The sequence below is a fragment of the Lissotriton vulgaris genome, chromosome 5, assembly GCF_964263255.1.
Source record: "Lissotriton vulgaris chromosome 5, aLisVul1.2, whole genome shotgun sequence".
Classification (NCBI taxonomy): domain Eukaryota; kingdom Metazoa; phylum Chordata; class Amphibia; order Caudata; family Salamandridae; genus Lissotriton; species Lissotriton vulgaris.
The window spans coordinates 1,328,630,050-1,328,648,633 of record NC_141693.1 but is presented as its reverse complement, the minus strand read 5'-3'; the positions used below and the strand labels follow the sequence as shown (position 1 = coordinate 1,328,648,633).

The window sequence follows — 18,584 nt, the reverse complement described above, 5'->3', positions numbered from 1 at the left end:
ATTCCAACTCAGCACTTCCATCCCCGATCCATGACTATGCAGTGCCATTGAACCCATATGAAGAACATTGAACCGCCCTCTCCTCACCTGATGCAAAAGTTCCTGACATTAAAAAAACGAAAATCCCATGTCTGTTGCAAATCACCAATGCTACATTCCCACTCGATACCATGATTAACAAACAATATATACACCCACCGCAATGCACACAAAAACATTCCCATCACACCACCCCCCACCCTGCACCCCTGCACGTGGCCTACGCCAACCCCCAACTCGCAGTGTGCCTGTCGCCCCATCGTCTAACTAACCAACTATCTAAGTGTAGATCAGAAGGGAACGCCAGTGCCCCATGGCCCCACCCCGCCCATAGGAATCCTGTCCTGCTCTCGAAGTGACACCCAGGCAGAGAACACCGTTACACATGTGTAAGCCGCTAGCGGTACCGCTCCCAACAACCTACATTCTGCAAGCACAGCCTACTTATTACTCCTGCTCATGCACGCCATTGTCTCCTCTGCCGCCCTCTCCCCGGGAATCTCTCTGGGGGGGAAGACTCTCCAACCAATCTGAAGCAATCTCAGGGTTATCAAAAAAACAATCCTTCCCCGCCACCTCAACCCTCAACTTGGCAGTGTACAACATAGCATACTTCAGACCCATGTCTCTGAGTCGCTTCTTGACCCCAGTGAAGCTCTGCCGCCGTCGCTGGACTGCCTGCGTGAAGTCCGGAAAGAAGGTGAGCGTAGAGTTTTCATAGCTCAGGGGGCCCCCGGATCTTGACGCCTACAGGATAGCGTCTCTGTCTCTAAAATTGAGCACCCTTGCGATCATCGGACGCGGCGGGCCCCCGGTATATGCCGCCTCCCGGTATCCTGCGGGCACGTTCTATGGTAAAGAGGTTGCTCAGTCCCTTTGGCTTCAGGTGATTAAGAGCTACGTCTTCAATAAAGAGATCGGGGGCCTGGTCTTCAGCTTTCTCCGGAACTCCAATTATACGGACATTGTTTGTCCGAACCCGCTCTTCGTAATCATCCAGCTTACGGCTGGTCGATTCATTAGCAGCCTTGAGCACACTAACCTCTTGCTGCAACTCTGACACGTCGTCAATCAGGCTTGTAGTTTTAAGGTCAAGGGACTTGACCTTCTCACTGGTTTTGGTGAGGTCAGCCCGAATCAGATTCACTTTGATGGACACCGTATCCAGTTTATGATCTAATGACGACATCTGTTTCCCCAAGGAGGCTCTGACCCCCTCTATGGCGGCCATGACATCCTGTAACGTGGGCTCCGAGGCTGAATCAGCGGCATCCTTGTTTCCACCCAGCACATGCCCGGAGCCAGAAGGCGAGCCCTTAGGCTGAGTATAACGGCCTAGTTTGTTAGACTGAACGGTTCTAGAGCCCCTCGTGGACTTGGACAGCGATTTGTCACCCTCCAGTCGAGCCGCTATCTCGAGGCTGCATGCAGAGCAGATCCAGTCTACGACTTGAGCAACAACCGCGACAGTCCGTCCAGGAACAACTCCACCGCAGTCACTTTCCCCAAGGCGCGGGCACTCCAACGGGCGCGTCAATAGCTACACCGCAAACTGTTGTCCCAATAATCCGTCGGCTTCCCCCGACGGGGCGTACCGCAAGTCCCCAGGCGGATCACCACCATTCACAGGCATAGGGACCTACGTGTATCTCATGGATCATTCCCTGCATGCAGCCAGCAAGCCAGAAGGCACCTCTCGCCAGAGTCAGCCGCCAGCCGTCAATCCAGCACCGCCGGGCTCCCCAGAGGAGCACTCCAGCCCCAGTCGCACCCCGTCTTTAGGAGGCACCGGACGGCACTCACCAATGGCGCCTCCTTCCGCTGAAGGCCAGGAAATATTGCCACCGCAGGGTCACCGCCGCCGGCGCACACAGCAGACAGATCACTTGTGCAGCGTTTATTGTAGTGGCCCCTTACAGCCACTGCATCAATGGGGTCCGGCTCCAGCGGCCCCACCTTCTTGATCCTCGGTGGGGTTGCGGCCCCAAACAACCAACAGTGGCCACACCTGGGGGCCCGATCTTGAGGCAGGTGGAGGGGCACAGCTAGCCCCCGGGGATTAATAAATCAGCTGCACACAGGGGGGGGGGGCCAGATCACGAGGTTCCCCACTCCTTAGGCCCCCCTCCTAACCTCGCAGCATCTGTCCAGTGATCTCTCCGGGGCCCACCTCGGCCCGCCGTCAATCTCCAGCTGGCTCCATGGGGGGTCGGATTGCACCGCCAGTCTCCTCGGGGCACTCAGGCACAACTGCAACAGGAGCCGGCACGATGCCCGCCCGGAGCCGCCAGCAACTTCCGGTCGGCACCGCCGGTGTTGACACACTCGGCGCTGGCCACACACAGCACCCAGGTCCCTGGCATCAGCAACCACGGAGGCCCGATTCTTCAATGGCTCGCCACCACGGCTCAGAGCCTCGTCCCGGTCGCGGAGCAGAACCGCGTAGTACCGCTACCTCTCCTCCAGATACACCCACCCAGGGCAGGTCAGGATAGTGGCAGGATAAACGCGGGCGAGGTACGGGGCACCGGGAGCTACTGGCCTACGCGGCCATTTTCGGTGCCCACGTAGCTCCGCCTCCTCTTTTCATTTTTTGAAGATTTCTTGACACCATGACATCCCGTAATTGCTTTGGTACAGTTAATAATTACGAATTCGGATTTTACTACCAATTATCAAGTTGGGCCAAATCTTTGAACTTGGTTCTAACTCTTTCGATCTTGAACTCTGCATTCTATGAAATTGCCCCCTTTGTTGTGCGTTCTCCGATCAAGGGAGGGTGTAGTGTGGGCTAGGCCTGCTGTGCACACATTGATATGTTAGCATGGCTTGTTAGAAGTTTAAACGCCATTTTTTCCTTTTGCTGCTTTTGCACACAACACTGCATATAGCTGTTTTTGTAAGTTAGGCTGCGTGAATATCTTCACATGAGAAAGGCTTGCTTTCAGCATCCAGAGACTTACATTGTGACCCTAGTCTGCACAGTGAGTGCTAAAGCATCCAAGGTTATCATAACAAGGTAGCTGCTGTTCAAACTGATCGGCTCACGTTTTTAGACACAACACATGGCAGCTGCGAGCCAACTGAGATTCTGGCGCCATTATTATTGCACAGTAGCCATGATTTCACACACTTGGAAGATTTTCCGTTTCCAATGAGGCAGAGAGCTTTTGCAAATCCTGATGTGATTTACTCTCACTGATCTAAGAGGTAATGGTGTCCCCCAAACAAGCCTAAGAGACCTTCTATAGTTTATAAAACATAGTTCCTAGATAGGGAGGCTGTTATAACTAGGCGCTATTAGACCTGTTTTCACCATCATTGTAATATGATTTCTCCCTTTGTGCTTTATGGAATTGTAACAATGCTGATCATATTATTTCTAATCATATGTCTGCTTATGTTGGCAAAGATACTACATATGCGAGCACGTCTTTAAAATAAATATTTTAGCCTTTCCCGTGTCTCTTTTTTACTCCTCTTGTGGACTGGTGTGAGAGTATAACGAAAGAGTGTTCTTGCTTCCCACCATTCCTGAGCATAACCTAAGTCGCATGTTCTGGGTTGTCTAATCATTAATTCCTTTGCTATAGGACGAAGAGCTAATGTGACACTGATGCTAGCTTGTTGGGGTTTTCTAGGTACTGAGGTGAGTTTTTTGGTACACCACAATTCACTGAGGTTCTGGGTCTCTGTGCACAGTTCTGTGTAGGAGCAGAATCCTTGCAACACTTGAAGGGCCAGTCAGTCCAGCACTGCTGTTTTCTCCCCTCGTGTGCTCTATCTTGTGCTCTCTCGAGCTGATATGTTGATATATCGGGTGTTCTTTACTGTCCTATGCGTACCCCGCCCCATACTCTCTTCTAAATAGCTCTGTCACATCAAGCGTTTTTGCATCTAGTGCTCTTTGCAGCCAGTTCAGTGTAACGTGTTTTGCTCTCCCATCAGGTGTTTTATCATTCTGCGTTCTCGCTCATTCTTACTTCTCTCATTACCTAGTTACTCTCATTTGTTGCTCTCGCAGCCTCTCGTTTCTATATTGTGTTCTCTCTTATGCCAACATATCCCATCCCTTACACTATCATTTTCAAATATCTGTTCTGTGGTCCCTGTTCTTTGTTCCCCAAATCTAATGTTCCTACCCATCGTGTGCTCTCCCCATCATGCGCCATTCTATACAGGTTGTCCGTTTGCATCAATGTATCCTGCCTTATAGGTCTTCCATAAATATAATGTTCCTTTATACCAGTCTGGATGGATGGACAGATACAACACCAACAGGCACCCAGGCGCACACAGACCAACTTACAGATTCCCATGAACAAAAAAACTAAACCACTCCTGTACACAGGCCAAACGACAGAGACAGATATTAACGCAAACCAATAGAAATAAATGTACACGTTGCATTGATTCCAATAGAACGTGCTCAATTTTTAATAAGCCAAAATATGCTAAATGTTCATACTTCCTTCATGCTATCCCCCTATTTAATGATTTTGCAGGGTATCTTTTTTAATTTTTTATAAATACGTCTTTACTCTTACGTTGTGTGGGTTGTCCGCTGAGTCTGACATATGCAAACGACAAGAAGATGTTGGTGGGAGGGTGTATAAATGTGAATGTAGACGCCACAGACAAGCCATATACTGGAAGAGAGCCTCTAACCAGTAAGCCAGCTGAAAGCACTTAGGGCTTGGCGTAGCCAGGCAGTTTGTAATGTTTCAAATACATCTTGTTCAACAGTTCTTTTTGTGTCCTTTTTTAGGGAAGGTGTCCGTGCCCATCAAATGAAAACACGGAAGAAACACCGTTTACGGAAAATGTTTATATACAAACCCATCTGGATCGGAATTCTTTACCTGCCCAGTGTCAAGTGGATACTACTTCTGATGTTCCTGGAGTGGATGCAAGCAGCCAGAGCAGGGGAAGAGGAATGGAAACAGACTCGTTATCGTATAACTACTGAAGGCCTAGTGACAGTCAGGCTTAGGCTCCCATCGCCAACCTAAAACAGACTTAGCACAAGGGTTCAATAAGCTTACCAAAACAAGATGTCTCAGCTAATAAGACCGCCGCAAACCTGAGCTTATGCCCAAAAGACTTTCTCTAAAAAACTGGAAATGTGCCCTATGTGGGGTTGTTCAAGATATGCTTAGCCTGTCAGGTAATTTTTCCGAAGTTAATGTAACCAAACCATCAGCAGCTTTACGTAGCCTAATCTTCACCTGTTGCCTTCCGAGGAAAGAGACTGACGCCTAAGCCCATTGAACTCCCCATGCAGGTTCACTGAGGAAAAGGCAACTCCCATTTAATAAAATGTGAGAAAATGGCGATTCCCATTACCTAAGGTGGAGTTGGGGTCTACCTAAAATAGAGTCGGACTTCAGGGGCTTTACGTCAATGTTTAAGAATTACTGTGTATGCTGTTTTTCTTTAAACATTCCTGCCAACAATTATATGCAATATGGGAAAAACATATAAATATTAAATGAACGAAATGTGCGGTATGCCAAGTTCCTGGGCTGCTGCTGAGAGCATCACACCACAATGTACAGTGCTAATAAATTACTCTGTTTAAGAACTCCTTTGGTGCATGGTCTATTTATTGGCTCATAGCTAAAATCTCCTTGGTTAATTCTGTAACAATTTCCTGGTGTCAGAACTGAGATTTGCCTGGCTTTCTGTCCACAGTGATCACCATGACGGGAACACACAATAGTACCAAACAAGCAAAATGACCAGGTAGGTTGTTGTACTCAAATTAAATAGAACCCGAGACGGTCAATTCTAAAGTCTACGTGCTTTATTTTATTTCAGCTTAAGACTTTTTCAAGAGCTAACATTCACCCAGTCATATCATGTCATGAGATGGGCGACACATCATTTGGATGCACATTATATGTGTAAAACATTTACAAAAAAAGCATTTGCAATGCAATAGGTCTCGCATTAGTAAAGTTTGAGGTATTGGTATTGTAAATGACACATTTTTTATTTATGTGTTGGTTTTGAAAATAGCGAAATTAATAGCTTTGTCATTTACAATGCCAATAGTTTTAACTTTCGCGAACATGACACCTATAGCATTTGTAATGCAATATGTGTTGTATTTACATGACTTAGATGTATTAATATTACAAATAACAATGGCTTTTATTTTTTTTAATAATTAATTCTTAAATAAAAGTTATTGTAATTTATAATGGCCATAGCTTAAACTTTTGTAAATAACTTTTGGGAAGATTATGTTCAGTGTATTTTATTGTGATGAAAATCCAAGAACAGAAGTGAAATATTAACATCTTTTTGTGACATTTGTAATAAAGCTTGAAACATTGAGACAACATATTAGAACCAGTTGTTGTTGAATGGTTGCACAGAGTGATGCTGTGGCATTCAGTGGTGCTAAGTGATGCTAAAGCCTTCATTGGTGCTGAGTGATGCTGTGGCCTTCAGTGGTGTTTATTGTTTATTTATTTATTTATTTAGTGTTTTCTATAGCGCGAACATGACCCAGTGTAGGGTGTCAGAGCGCTTTACAGTAGAGTTTCATCAGTTGTTTATGTTACATACTTCAGTTTAGCATATAGACGTATATACATTCAATAATACAGTTGTCAGGCACAGTTAAATTACACAAGCATCTTTGTTCATGATCCAGTGTGGAGTGACATAGTTTTTTAAACTAATGCTTCATCCGTCATAATGTTTTACATTTCAGTATATCATATAGACATATATACATTCAGTAAAAACTTTGGGCAGTTTAGGATAGCAGGCCTCCCCTGTAGTTCTTATGGAAGAAATTTGCCCATATAGAATGATTTTACTTCCTTTTTGAAGGTTGCAATGGATGTAATTCTTCTGATGTTTGGTGGGAGTGCATTCCAAATTCTTGGTGCTGCTCCTGAGAATGCTCGGTCATACGTCTTTTTCTTGCAAAATCGAGCCGGTTTCAAGAGAAAGTCTGATTTGCTCCTGGAATGTCTGTTACCTCCTGATGGCGTAAGTTTCTGGGCCAGGTAACCTGGAGTTTTGTGGTGAATTGCATTGTGCGTGATACATGCCAGTTTGAATTGAATTCTTGCTTCTAACGGCAGGCCAGTTTAGCATTTTCAGGTGAGGAGAGATGTGGTCGAATTTTTTTGAACCCGCTATCAGTCTTGTGGCTGCATTAAGACAAGCTTTCAATGGGGCAGTTGCGATCTTGGGGAGACCAGCTAGGGTAGTGCACCCATATTCGATCCTTGATATGACCAGCGCTTGTACTGCTGTTTTAAGATCTGTTTTGCTCAGGAAAGGTTTAAGTTTTCGCAAGTAGCTCAGGTAGAACCTGGCGTTTTTTGCCATTGTATTAATATGAGCTAACATATTCAGGTTTTTTTCTAGGGTAATTCCCAGTGACTTGGTGGAATCTACAATCTTAGGAGTACAGTTTAGAGCTGTGATAAGTTTGGTCCATTCTGTTAAGTTTAGATTGTTTTTATGTGGTGTTATCAGTAAGAATTCGGTTTTCTGTGGGTTTAGTTTCAGGTGATTCTTGGTTAGCCATTGGAGGGTTTTTGATAGTGCATGGTTCATTGTCTTAATTTCTTCTGTGGATGTCACCTTGATGTACAGTTGGGTGTCATCCGCATACATGTGGAAAGCTATGTTTGCTTTTTGTAGTATTTCTGTTAGTGGTTCCACGTAAAGATTAAATAATGCCAGTGAAAGTGTTGATCCCTGTGGAACTCCTATTGTATTGTTTGTTGGGCCAGAGAGGGTTTGGTTGACCATTCATTTTTGTGATCTGTTCTTAAGAAAGGAGCTGAACCAGTTAAGGACTGTACCTTCAAAGCCCATTCTGTTCTTCATCCGGTCTATAATTTTTTCGTGGTTCACCGTGTCGAATGCGGATGACAGGTCTAGCAAGATTAGTAGGCAGGTTTCATTGTGGTCAAGAGCCAGCAGTGCGTCATCTACGATGTGTAGAATTGCAGTTTCTGTGCTGTGGTTAGGACGGAAGCCCGATTGGCAAACATTTAGTAGATTGAATTCAGAAATGTGTCGACTCAATTGTTGTTGTACACATTTTTCCAGGACTTTGGCTAACAAGGGGATGTTAGTTACAGGTCTGAAGTTGTTTGGCACAGAGGGGTTCTCTGAGGGTTTTTTCAGTAAAGGGACGACTTGTCCTGTTTTAAGGCATGCTGGGATTAGACCTTGCGATAGTGAGGCATTTATGATCTTTGTCCACAATGGGATTAGAAGATGGTTTAGAGAGGGCCAGCATTTTGCAGGTAATGGATCATTATAGTGGTTGTTGGGTTTGGTGGACGACATGATCTTTGAGATGACTAGTTTGTTGACCACTTTAAAATCTGACCATATGGCATTGTTTTTCGGTTTCTTTCCTTCTTGTTGAGTCAATTCTTCGTCCTTTGTATCCGACGTATTTTCAGAGTCTTTGGCTGCTTTTTTAACTCCTTTTCCAACGAGTTCGCTTTATCTGTAAAGAAGGTCGGGAAATCCTCACTATTTAGGCTATTATAGTTGATGGCTGGTGCTACTTTAGCGGATTTGTTAGATTGTTCTTTTAAGGAGATCAAAGAGTTTCTGAGTGATGCTGTGGCCTTCAGTGGAATGAGGGGGAGTGCAGCTGAGCAGTTTGCGAGGGCCGGTTTCTTCCGATTTTGTTACAGCGGGCCGATATTGCCGGCCCCCTGTAACAAAAAAACAGCCCCCCAGGGGCTCAAAACCGGGCCCCACCTAGCGGCCTACCGGGGAAACGCCCGGTGCCCGCTATGGCCAGTCCGGGCCTGTCCACAGTGATCACCATGACGGGAACACACAATAGTACCAAACAAGCAAAATGACCAGGTAGGTTGTTGTACTCAAATTAAATAGAACCCGAGACGGTCAATTCTAAAGTCTACGTGCTTTATTTTATTTCAGCTTAAGACTTTTTCAAGAGCTAACATTCACCCAGTCATATCATGTCATGAGATGGGCGACACATCATTTGGATGCACATTATATGTGTAAAACATTTACAAAAAAAGCATTTGCAATGCAATAGGTCTCGCATTAGTAAAGTTTTAGGTATTGGTATTGTAAATGACACATTTTTTATTTATGTGTTGGTTTTGAAAATAGCAAAATTAATAGCTTTGTCATTTACAATGCCAATAGTTTTAACTTTCGCGAACATGACACCTATAGCATTTGTAATGCAATATGTGTTGTATTTACATGACTTAGATGTATTAATATTACAAATAACAATGGCTTTTATTTTTTTTAATAATTAATTCTTAAATAAAAGTTATTGTAATTTATAATGGCCATAGCTTAAACTTTTGTAAATAACTTTTGGGAAGATTATGTTCAGTGTATTTTATTGTGATGAAAATCCAAGAACAGAAGTGAAATATTAACATCTTTTTGTGACATTTGTAATAAAGCTTGAAACATTGAGACAACATATTAGAACCAGTTGTTGTTGAATGGTTGCACAGAGTGATGCTGTGGCATTCAGTGGTGCTAAGTGATGCTAAAGCCTTCATTGGTGCTGAGTGATGCTGTGGCCTTCAGTGGTGTTTATTGTTTATTTATTTATTTATTTAGTGTTTTCTATAGCGCGAACATGACCCAGTGTAGGGTGTCAGAGCGCTTTACAGTAGAGTTTCATCAGTTGTTTATGTTACATACTTCAGTTTAGCATATAGACGTATATACATTCAATAATACAGTTGTCAGGCACAGTTAAATTACACAAGCATCTTTGTTCATGATCCAGTGTGGAGTGACATAGTTTTTTAAACTAATGCTTCATCCGTCATAATGTTTTACATTTCAGTATATCATATAGACATATATACATTCAGTAAAAACTTTGGGCAGTTTAGGATAGCAGGCCTCCCCTGTAGTTCTTATGGAAGAAATTTGCCCATATAGAATGATTTTACTTCCTTTTTGAAGGTTGCAATGGATGTAATTCTTCTGATGTTTGGTGGGAGTGCATTCCAAATTCTTGGTGCTGCTCCTGAGAATGCTCGGTCATACGTCTTTTTCTTGCAAAATCGAGCCGGTTTCAAGAGAAAGTCTGATTTGCTCCTGGAATGTCTGTTACCTCCTGATGGCGTAAGTTTCTGGGCCAGGTAACCTGGAGTTTTGTGGTGAATTGCATTGTGCGTGATACATGCCAGTTTGAATTGAATTCTTGCTTCTAACGGCAGCCAGTTTAGCATTTTCAGGTGAGGAGAGATGTGGTCGAATTTTTTTGAACCCGCTATCAGTCTTGTGGCTGCATTAAGACAAGCTTTCAATGGGGCAGTTGCGATCTTGGGGAGACCAGCTAGGGTAGTGCACCCATATTCGATCCTTGATATGACCAGCGCTTGTACTGCTGTTTTAAGATCTGTTTTGCTCAGGAAAGGTTTAAGTTTTCGCAAGTAGCTCAGGTAGAACCTGGCGTTTTTTGCCATTGTATTAATATGAGCTAACATATTCAGGTTTTTTTCTAGGGTAATTCCCAGTGACTTGGTGGAATCTACAATATTAGGAGTACAGTTTAGAGCTGTGATAAGTTTGGTCCATTCTGTTAAGTTTAGATTGTTTTTATGTGGTGTTATCAGTAAGAATTCGGTTTTCTGTGGGTTTAGTTTCAGGTGATTCTTGGTTAGCCATTGGAGGGTTTTTGATAGTGCATGGTTCATTGTCTTAATTTCTTCTGTGGATGTCACCTTGATGTACAGTTGGGTGTCATCCGCATACATGTGGAAAGCTATGTTTGCTTTTTGTAGTATTTCTGTTAGTGGTTCCACGTAAAGATTAAATAATGCCAGTGAAAGTGTTGATCCCTGTGGAACTCCTATTGTATTGTTTGTTGGGCCAGAGAGGGTTTGGTTGACCATTCATTTTTGTGATCTGTTCTTAAGAAAGGAGCTGAACCAGTTAAGGACTGTACCTTCAAAGCCCATTCTGTTCTTCATCCGGTCTATAATTTTTTCGTGGTTCACCGTGTCGAATGCGGATGACAGGTCTAGCAAGATTAGTAGGCAGGTTTCATTGTGGTCAAGAGCCAGCAGTGCGTCATCTACGATGTGTAGAATTGCAGTTTCTGTGCTGTGGTTAGGACGGAAGCCCGATTGGCAAACATTTAGTAGATTGAATTCAGAAATGTGTCGACTCAATTGTTGTTGTACACATTTTTCCAGGACTTTGGCTAACAAGGGGATGTTAGTTACAGGTCTGAAGTTGTTTGGCACAGAGGGGTTCTCTGAGGGTTTTTTCAGTAAAGGGACGACTTGTCCTGTTTTAAGGCATGCTGGGATTAGACCTTGCGATAGTGAGGCATTTATGATCTTTGTCCACAATGGGATTAGAAGATGGTTTAGAGAGGGCCAGCATTTTGCAGGTAATGGATCATTATAGTGGTTGTTGGGTTTGGTGGACGACATGATCTTTGAGATGACTAGTTTGTTGACCACTTTAAAATCTGACCATATGGCATTGTTTTTCGGTTTCTTTCCTTCTTGTTGAGTCAATTCTTCGTCCTTTGTATCCGACGTATTTTCAGAGTCTTTGGCTGCTTTTTTAACTCCTTTTCCAACGAGTTCGCTTTATCTGTAAAGAAGGTCGGGAAATCCTCACTATTTAGGCTATTATAGTTGATGGCTGGTGCTACTTTAGCGGATTTGTTAGATTGTTCTTTTAAGGAGATCAAAGAGTTTCTGAGTGATGCTGTGGCCTTCAGTGGAATGAGGGGGAGTGCAGCTGAGCAGTTTGCGAGGGCCGGTTTCTTCCGATTTTGTTACAGCGGGCCGATATTGCCGGCCCCCTGTAACAAAAAAACAGCCCCCCAGGGGCTCAAAACCGGGCCCCACCTAGCGGCCTACCGGGGAAACGCCCGGTGCCCGCTATGGCCAGTCCGGGCCTGTCCACAGTGATCACCATGACGGGAACACACAATAGTACCAAACAAGCAAAATGACCAGGTAGGTTGTTGTACTCAAATTAAATAGAACCCGAGACGGTCAATTCTAAAGTCTACGTGCTTTATTTTATTTCAGCTTAAGACTTTTTCAAGAGCTAACATTCACCCAGTCATATCATGTCATGAGATGGGCGACACATCATTTGGATGCACATTATATGTGTAAAACATTTACAAAAAAAGCATTTGCAATGCAATAGGTCTCGCATTAGTAAAGTTTTAGGTATTGGTATTGTAAATGACACATTTTTTATTTATGTGTTGGTTTTGAAAATAGCAAAATTAATAGCTTTGTCATTTACAATGCCAATAGTTTTAACTTTCGCGAACGTGACACCTATAGCATTTGTAATGCAATATGTGTTGTATTTACATGACTTAGATGTATTAATATTACAAATAACAATGGCTTTTATTTTTTTTTAATAATTAATTCTTAAATAAAAGTTATTGTAATTTATAATGGCCATAGCTTAAACTTTTGTAAATAACTTTTGGGAAGATTATGTTCAGTGTATTTTATTGTGATGAAAATCCAAGAACAGAAGTGAAATATTAACATCTTTTTGTGACATTTGGAATAAAGCTTGAAACATTGAGACAACATATTAGAACCAGTTGTTGTTGAATGGTTGCACAGAGTGATGCTGTGGCGTTCAGTGGTGCTAAGTGATGCTAAAGCCTTCATTGGTGCTGAGTGATGCTGTGGCCTTCAGTGGTGTTTATTGTTTATTTATTTATTTATTTAGTGTTTTCTATAGCGCGAACATGACCCAGTGTAGGGTGTCAGAGCGCTTTACAGTAGAGTTTCATCAGTTGTTTATGTTACATACTTCAGTTTAGCATATAGACGTATATACATTCAATAATACAGTTGTCAGGCACAGTTAAATTACACGAGCATCTTTGTTCATGATCCAGTGTGGAGTGACATAGTTTTTTAAACTAATGCTTCATCCGTCATAATGTTTTACATTTCAGTATATCATATAGACATATATACATTCAGTAAAAACTTTGGGCAGTTTAGGATAGCAGGCCTCCCCTGTAGTTCTTATGGAAGAAATTTGCCCATATAGAATGATTTTACTTCCTTTTTGAAGGTTGCAATTGATGTAATTCTTCTGATGTTTGGTGGGAGATCATTCCAAATTCTCGGTGCTGCTCCTGAGAATGCTCGGTCATACGTCTTTTTCTTGCAAAATCGAGCCGGTTTCAAGAGAAAGTCTGATTTGCTCCTGGAATGTCTGTTACCTCCTGATGGCGTAAGTTTCTGGGCCAGGTAACCTGGAGTTTTGTGGTGAATTGCATTGTGCGTGATACATGCCAGTTTGAATTGAATTCTTGCTTCTAACGGCAGCCAGTTTAGCATTTTCAGGTGAGGAGAGATGTGGTCGAATTTTTTTGAACCCGCTATCAGTCTTGTGGCTGCATTAAGACAAGCTTTCAATGGGGCAGTTGCGATCTTGGGGAGACCAGCTAGGGTAGTGCACCCATATTCGATCCTTGATATGACCAGCGCTTGTACTGCTGTTTTAAGATCTGTTTTGCTCAGGAAAGGTTTAAGTTTTCGCAAGTAGCTCAGGTGGAACCTGGCGTTTTTTGCCATTGTATTAATATGAGCTAACATATTCAGGTTTTTTTCTAGGGTAATTCCCAGTGACTTGGTGGAATATACAATCTTAGGAGTACAGTTTAGAGCTGTGATAAGTTTGGTCCATTCTGTTAAGTTTAGATTGTTTTTATGTGGTGTTATCAGTAAGAATTCGGTTTTCTGTGGGTTTAGTTTCAGGTGATTCTTGGTTAGCCATTGGAGGGTTTTTGATAGTGCATGGTTCATTGTCTTAATTTCTTCTGTGGATGTCACCTTGATGTACAGTTGGGTGTCATCCGCATACATGTGGAAAGCTATGTTTGCTTTTTGTAGTATTTCTGTTAGTGGTTCCACGTAAAGATTAAATAATGCCAGTGAAAGTGTTGATCCCTGTGGAACTCCTATTGTATTGTTTGTTGGGCCAGAGAGGGTTTGGTTGACCATTAATTTTTGTGATCTGTTCTTAAGAAAGGAGCTGAACCAGTTAAGGACTGTACCTTCAAAGCCCATTCTGTTCTTCATCCGGTCTATAATTTTTTCGTGGTTCACCGTGTCGAATGCGGATGACAGGTCTAGCAAGATTAGTAGGCAGGTTTCATTGTGGTCAAGAGCCAGCAGTGCGTCATCTACGATGTGTAGAATTGCAGTTTCTGTGCTGTGGTTAGGACGGAAGCCCGATTGGCAAACATTTAGTAGATTGAATTCAGAAATGTGTCGACCCAATTGTTGTTGTACACATTTTTCCAGGACTTTGGCTAACATGGGGATGTTAGTTACAGGTCTGAAGTTGTTTGGCACAGAGGGGTTCTCTGAGGGTTTTTTCAGTAAAGGGACGACTTGTCCTGTTTTAAGGCATGCTGGGATTAGACCTTGCGATAGTGAGGCATTTATGATCTTTGTCCACAATGGGATTAGAAGATGGTTTAGAGAGGGCCAGCATTTTGCAGGTAATGGATCATTATAGTGGTTGTTGGGTTTGCTGGACGACATGATCTTTGAGATGACTAGTTTGTTGACCACTTTAAAATCTGACCATATGGCATTGTTTTTCGGTTTCTTTCCTTCTTGTTGAGTCAATTCTTCGTCCTTTGAATCCGACGTATTTTCAGAGTCTTTGGCTGCTTTTTTAACTCCTTTTCCAACGAGTTCGCTTTATCTGTAAAGAAGGTCGAGAAATCCTCACTATTTAGGCTATTATAGTTGATGGCTGGTGCTACTTTAGTGGATTTGTTAGATTGTTCTTTTAAGGAGATCAAAGAGTTTCTGAGTGATGCTGTGGCCTTCAGTGGTGATGAGTGATGCTGTGGCCTTCAGTGGTGCTGAGTTATGCTGTGGCCTTCAGTGGTGCTGAGTGATGCTGTGGCCTTCAGTGGTGCTGTGTGATGTGGCCTTCAGTGGTGCTGAGTGATGCTGTGGCCTTCAGTGGTGCTGAGTGATGCTGTGGCCTTCGGTGGTGCCGAGTGATGCTGTGGCCTTCAGTGGTGCTGAGTGATGCTGTGGCCTTCAGTGGTGCTGAGTGATGCTGTGGCATTCAGTGATGTGGAGGCATTCAGTGGTGCTGAGTGATGCTGTGGCATTCAGTGGTGCTGAGTGATTCTGTGGCATTCAGTGGTGCTGAGTGATGCTGTGGCATTCAGTGGTGCTGAGTGATGCTGTGGCATTCAGTGGTGCTGTGGCGTTGAGTGGTGCTGAGTGATTCTGTGGCATTCAGTGGTGCTGAGTGATGATGTGGCATTCAGTGGTGCTGAGTGATGCTGTGACATTCAGTGGTGCTGAGTGATGCTGTGGCATTCAGTGGTGCTGTGGCGTTGAGTGGTGCTGAGTGATGCTGTTGCATTGAGTGATGCTGTGGCGTTGGGTGATGCTGTGGCTTTGGGTGATGCTGTGGCGTTGGGTGATGCTGTGGCGTTGAGTGATGCTGTGGCTTTGAGTGATGCTGTGGTATTGAGTGATGCTGTGGCATTGAGTGATGCTGTGGCATTGAGTGATGCTGTGGAGTTGAGTGATGTGTGGCGTTGAGGGATGTGTGGCGTTGAGGGGTGCTGTGGCGTTGTGGGGTGCTGTGGCGTTGTGGGGTGCTGAGGCATTGTGGGGTGCTGAGGCATTGTGGGGTGCTGTGGCATTCAGTGGTGCTGAGTGGTGCTGTGGCGTTGAGTGGTGCTGTGGCATTCAGTGGTGCTGTGGCGTTGAGTTGTGCTGTGTGTTGTGGCGTTGAGTGATGCTGTGGCATTGAGTGATGCTGTGGCATTGAGTGATGCTGTTGCATCGAGTGGTGCTGTGGCGTTGAGTGGTGCTGTGGAGTTAGTGGTGCTGTGGCGTTGTGTGGTGCTGAGTGATGCTGTGGCGTTGAGTGATGCTGTGGCATTGAGTGATGCTGTGGCGTTGAGTGATGCTGTGGCATTGAGTGGTGCTGTGGCGTTGAGTGGTGCTGTGGCGTTGAGTGGTGCTGTGGCGTTGAGTGGTGCTGTGGTGTTGTGTGGTGCTGTGGCGTTGAGTGGTGCTGTGGTGTTGAGTGGTGCTGTGGCGTTGAGTGGTGCTGAGTGATGCTGTGGCATTGAGTGATGCTGTGGCATTGAGTAATGCTGTGGCATTGAGTGGTGCTGTGGCATTGAGTGGTGCTGTGGCATTGAGTGGTGCTGTAGCGTTGAGTGGTGCTGAGTGATGCTTTGGCATTGAGTGTTGTGGTGCTGTGGCGTTGAGTGGTGCTGTTGTGTTGAGTGGTGCTGTGGCGTTGAGTGGTGCTGAGTGATGCTGTGGAGTTGAGTGATGTGTGGCGTTGAGGGATGTGTGGCGTTGAGTGGTGCTGTGGCATTGAGTGGTGCTGTGGTGTTGTGTGGTGCTGTGGCGTTGAGTGGTGCTGTGGTGTTGAGTGGTGCTGTGGCGTTGAGTGGTGCTGAGTGATGCTGTGGCATTGAGTGATGCTGTGGCATTGAGTAATGCTGTGGCATTGAGTGGTGCTGTGGCATTGAGTGGTGCTGTGGCGTTGAGTGGTGCTGAGTGATGCTTTGGCATTGAGTGATGCTGTGGAGTTGAGTGATGTGTGGCGTTGAGGGATGTGTGGCGTTGAGGGGTGCTGTGGCGTTGTGGGGTGCTGTGGCGTTGTGGGGTGCTGAGGCATTGTGGGGTGCTGAGGCGTTGTGGGTTGCTGTGGCATTCAGTGGTGCTGAGTGGTGCTGTGGCGTTGAGTGGTGCTGTGGCATTGAGTGGTGCTGTGGCGTTGAGTTGTGCTGTGGTGTTGTGGCGTTGAGTGATGCTGTGGCATTGAGTGATGCTGTCGCATTGAGTGATGCTGTTGCATCAAGTGGTGCTGTGGCGTTGAGTGGTGCTGTGGAGTTGAGTGGTGCTGTGGCTTTGTGTGGTGCTGATTGATGCTGTGGCGTTGAGTGATGCTGTGGCATTGAGTGATGCTGTGGCGTTGAGTGTTGCTGTGGCATTGAGTGGTGCTGTGGCGTTGAGTGGTGCTGTGGCGTTGAGTGGTGCTGTGGCGTTGAGTGGTGGTGTGGCGTTGAGTGGTGGTGTGGCGTTGAGTGGTGCTGTGGCGTTGAGTGGTGCTGTGGTGTTGTGTGGTGCTGTGGCGTTGAGTGGTGCTGTGGTGTTGAGTGGTGCTGTGGCGTTGAGTGGTGCTGAGTGATGCTGTGGCATTGAGTGATGCTGTGGCGTTGAGTAATGCTGTGGCATTGAGTGGTGCTGTGGCATTGAGTGGTGCTGTGGCATTGAGTGGTGCTGAGTGATGCTTTGGCATTGAGTGATGCTGTGGCATTGAGTGATGCTGTGGCATTGAGTAATGCTGTGGCATTGAGTGGTTCTGTGGCGTTGAGTAGTGTTGTGACATTGAGTGGTTGTGTTGGAGGGTGGAGTTGGAGGGTGGATTTGGAGGGTGGAGTTGGAGGGATGATTTGGAGGGTGGAGTTGGAGGGTGGAGTTGGAGGTTGAAGTTTGATGGTGGAGTTTGATTGTGGAGTTTGATGGTGGAGTTGGAGGGTGGAGTTGGAGTGTGAAGTTGGAGGGTGAAGTTGGATGGTGGAGTTGGAGGGTGGAGTTGGATTTTGAGTGTGGATTTGGAGTGTTGAGTTGGAGGGTGTAGTTGGATGGTGGAGTTAGAGGGTGTAGTCGGAGGGTGTATTTGGAGGGTGTAGTAGTGCTTGGATGGTGGATTTGGATGGTGGATTTTGAGGGTGGAGTTGGAGGGTAGAGTGGTGGGCGGGTAGAATGGTGGTGCTAGAGTGTGGGCACTAGAGTGTGGGCACTAGAATGTGGGCGCTAGAGTGGTAGATAGGATGGTGGTAGATAGGGTGGTAGCGCATAGAGTGGTGGCGCATAGAGTGGTGGCGCATAGAGTGGTGGTGCATAGAGTGGTAGAGTGTTGATGGAGAGAGTGGTGGCGGTAGAAGGCTGTACTGTGTGTGAGAGAGAGTGCGTGTGTGAGAGAGAATATGTGTGAGAGAGAGAGTGTGTGTGTCAGAGAGAGTGTGTGTGAGAGAGAGTGTGTGTGTGTGAGAGGGAGTATGTGTGTGTGAGAGAGAGTGTGTGTGTGAGAGAGAGAGAGTTTGTGTGTGAGAGAGAGAGTTTGTGTGTGTGAGAGAGAGTATGTGTGAGAGAGTTTGTGTGAGAGAGAGTGTGTGAGAGATTGTGTTTGAGAGAGAGAGAGAGAGTGTTTGTGAGAGAGAGTGTGTGTGAGAGAGAGTGTGTGTGTGTGTGTGTGTGTGTGAGAGACCGAGTTTGTGTGTGTGAGAGAGAGAGGGTGTGTGTGTTTGAGAGAGAGAGAAGGGGTGAATAACAAGAAGCCAGGCAGCCCGGAAGGAGTCTCAACATCCTGTCCGAGTACAAGCAGAATGGGGACACCAGCCTTCACTTTCGGAAATCCAAAGCAGTCTACTTTTTGATAATAACTCAAGGGAGGCAGGAAGAGGTAAAATACCTTCCAGTTTGAAGCACCATCAAAGGGCTGTTAAAATCGGATGCAAAGTA

At 45.1% G+C, this 18,584-nt stretch overlaps 1 protein-coding gene across 1 annotated transcript in view; it reads left to right on the top strand.

Annotated features, from left to right (window-relative positions):
• SLC26A8 (solute carrier family 26 member 8) overlaps positions 1 to 5,008 on the top strand; it is a 3,386,895-nt gene extending 3,381,887 nt beyond the window's left edge. Inside the window, exon 16 of the mRNA XM_086923258.1 lies at positions 4,808 to 5,008. Within this exon, the coding sequence (XP_086779384.1) occupies positions 4,808 to 5,008 (201 nt within the window). The remainder of the gene's footprint in view (positions 1 to 4,807) is intronic.
• Positions 5,009 to 18,584: the final 13,576 nt, after the last annotated feature.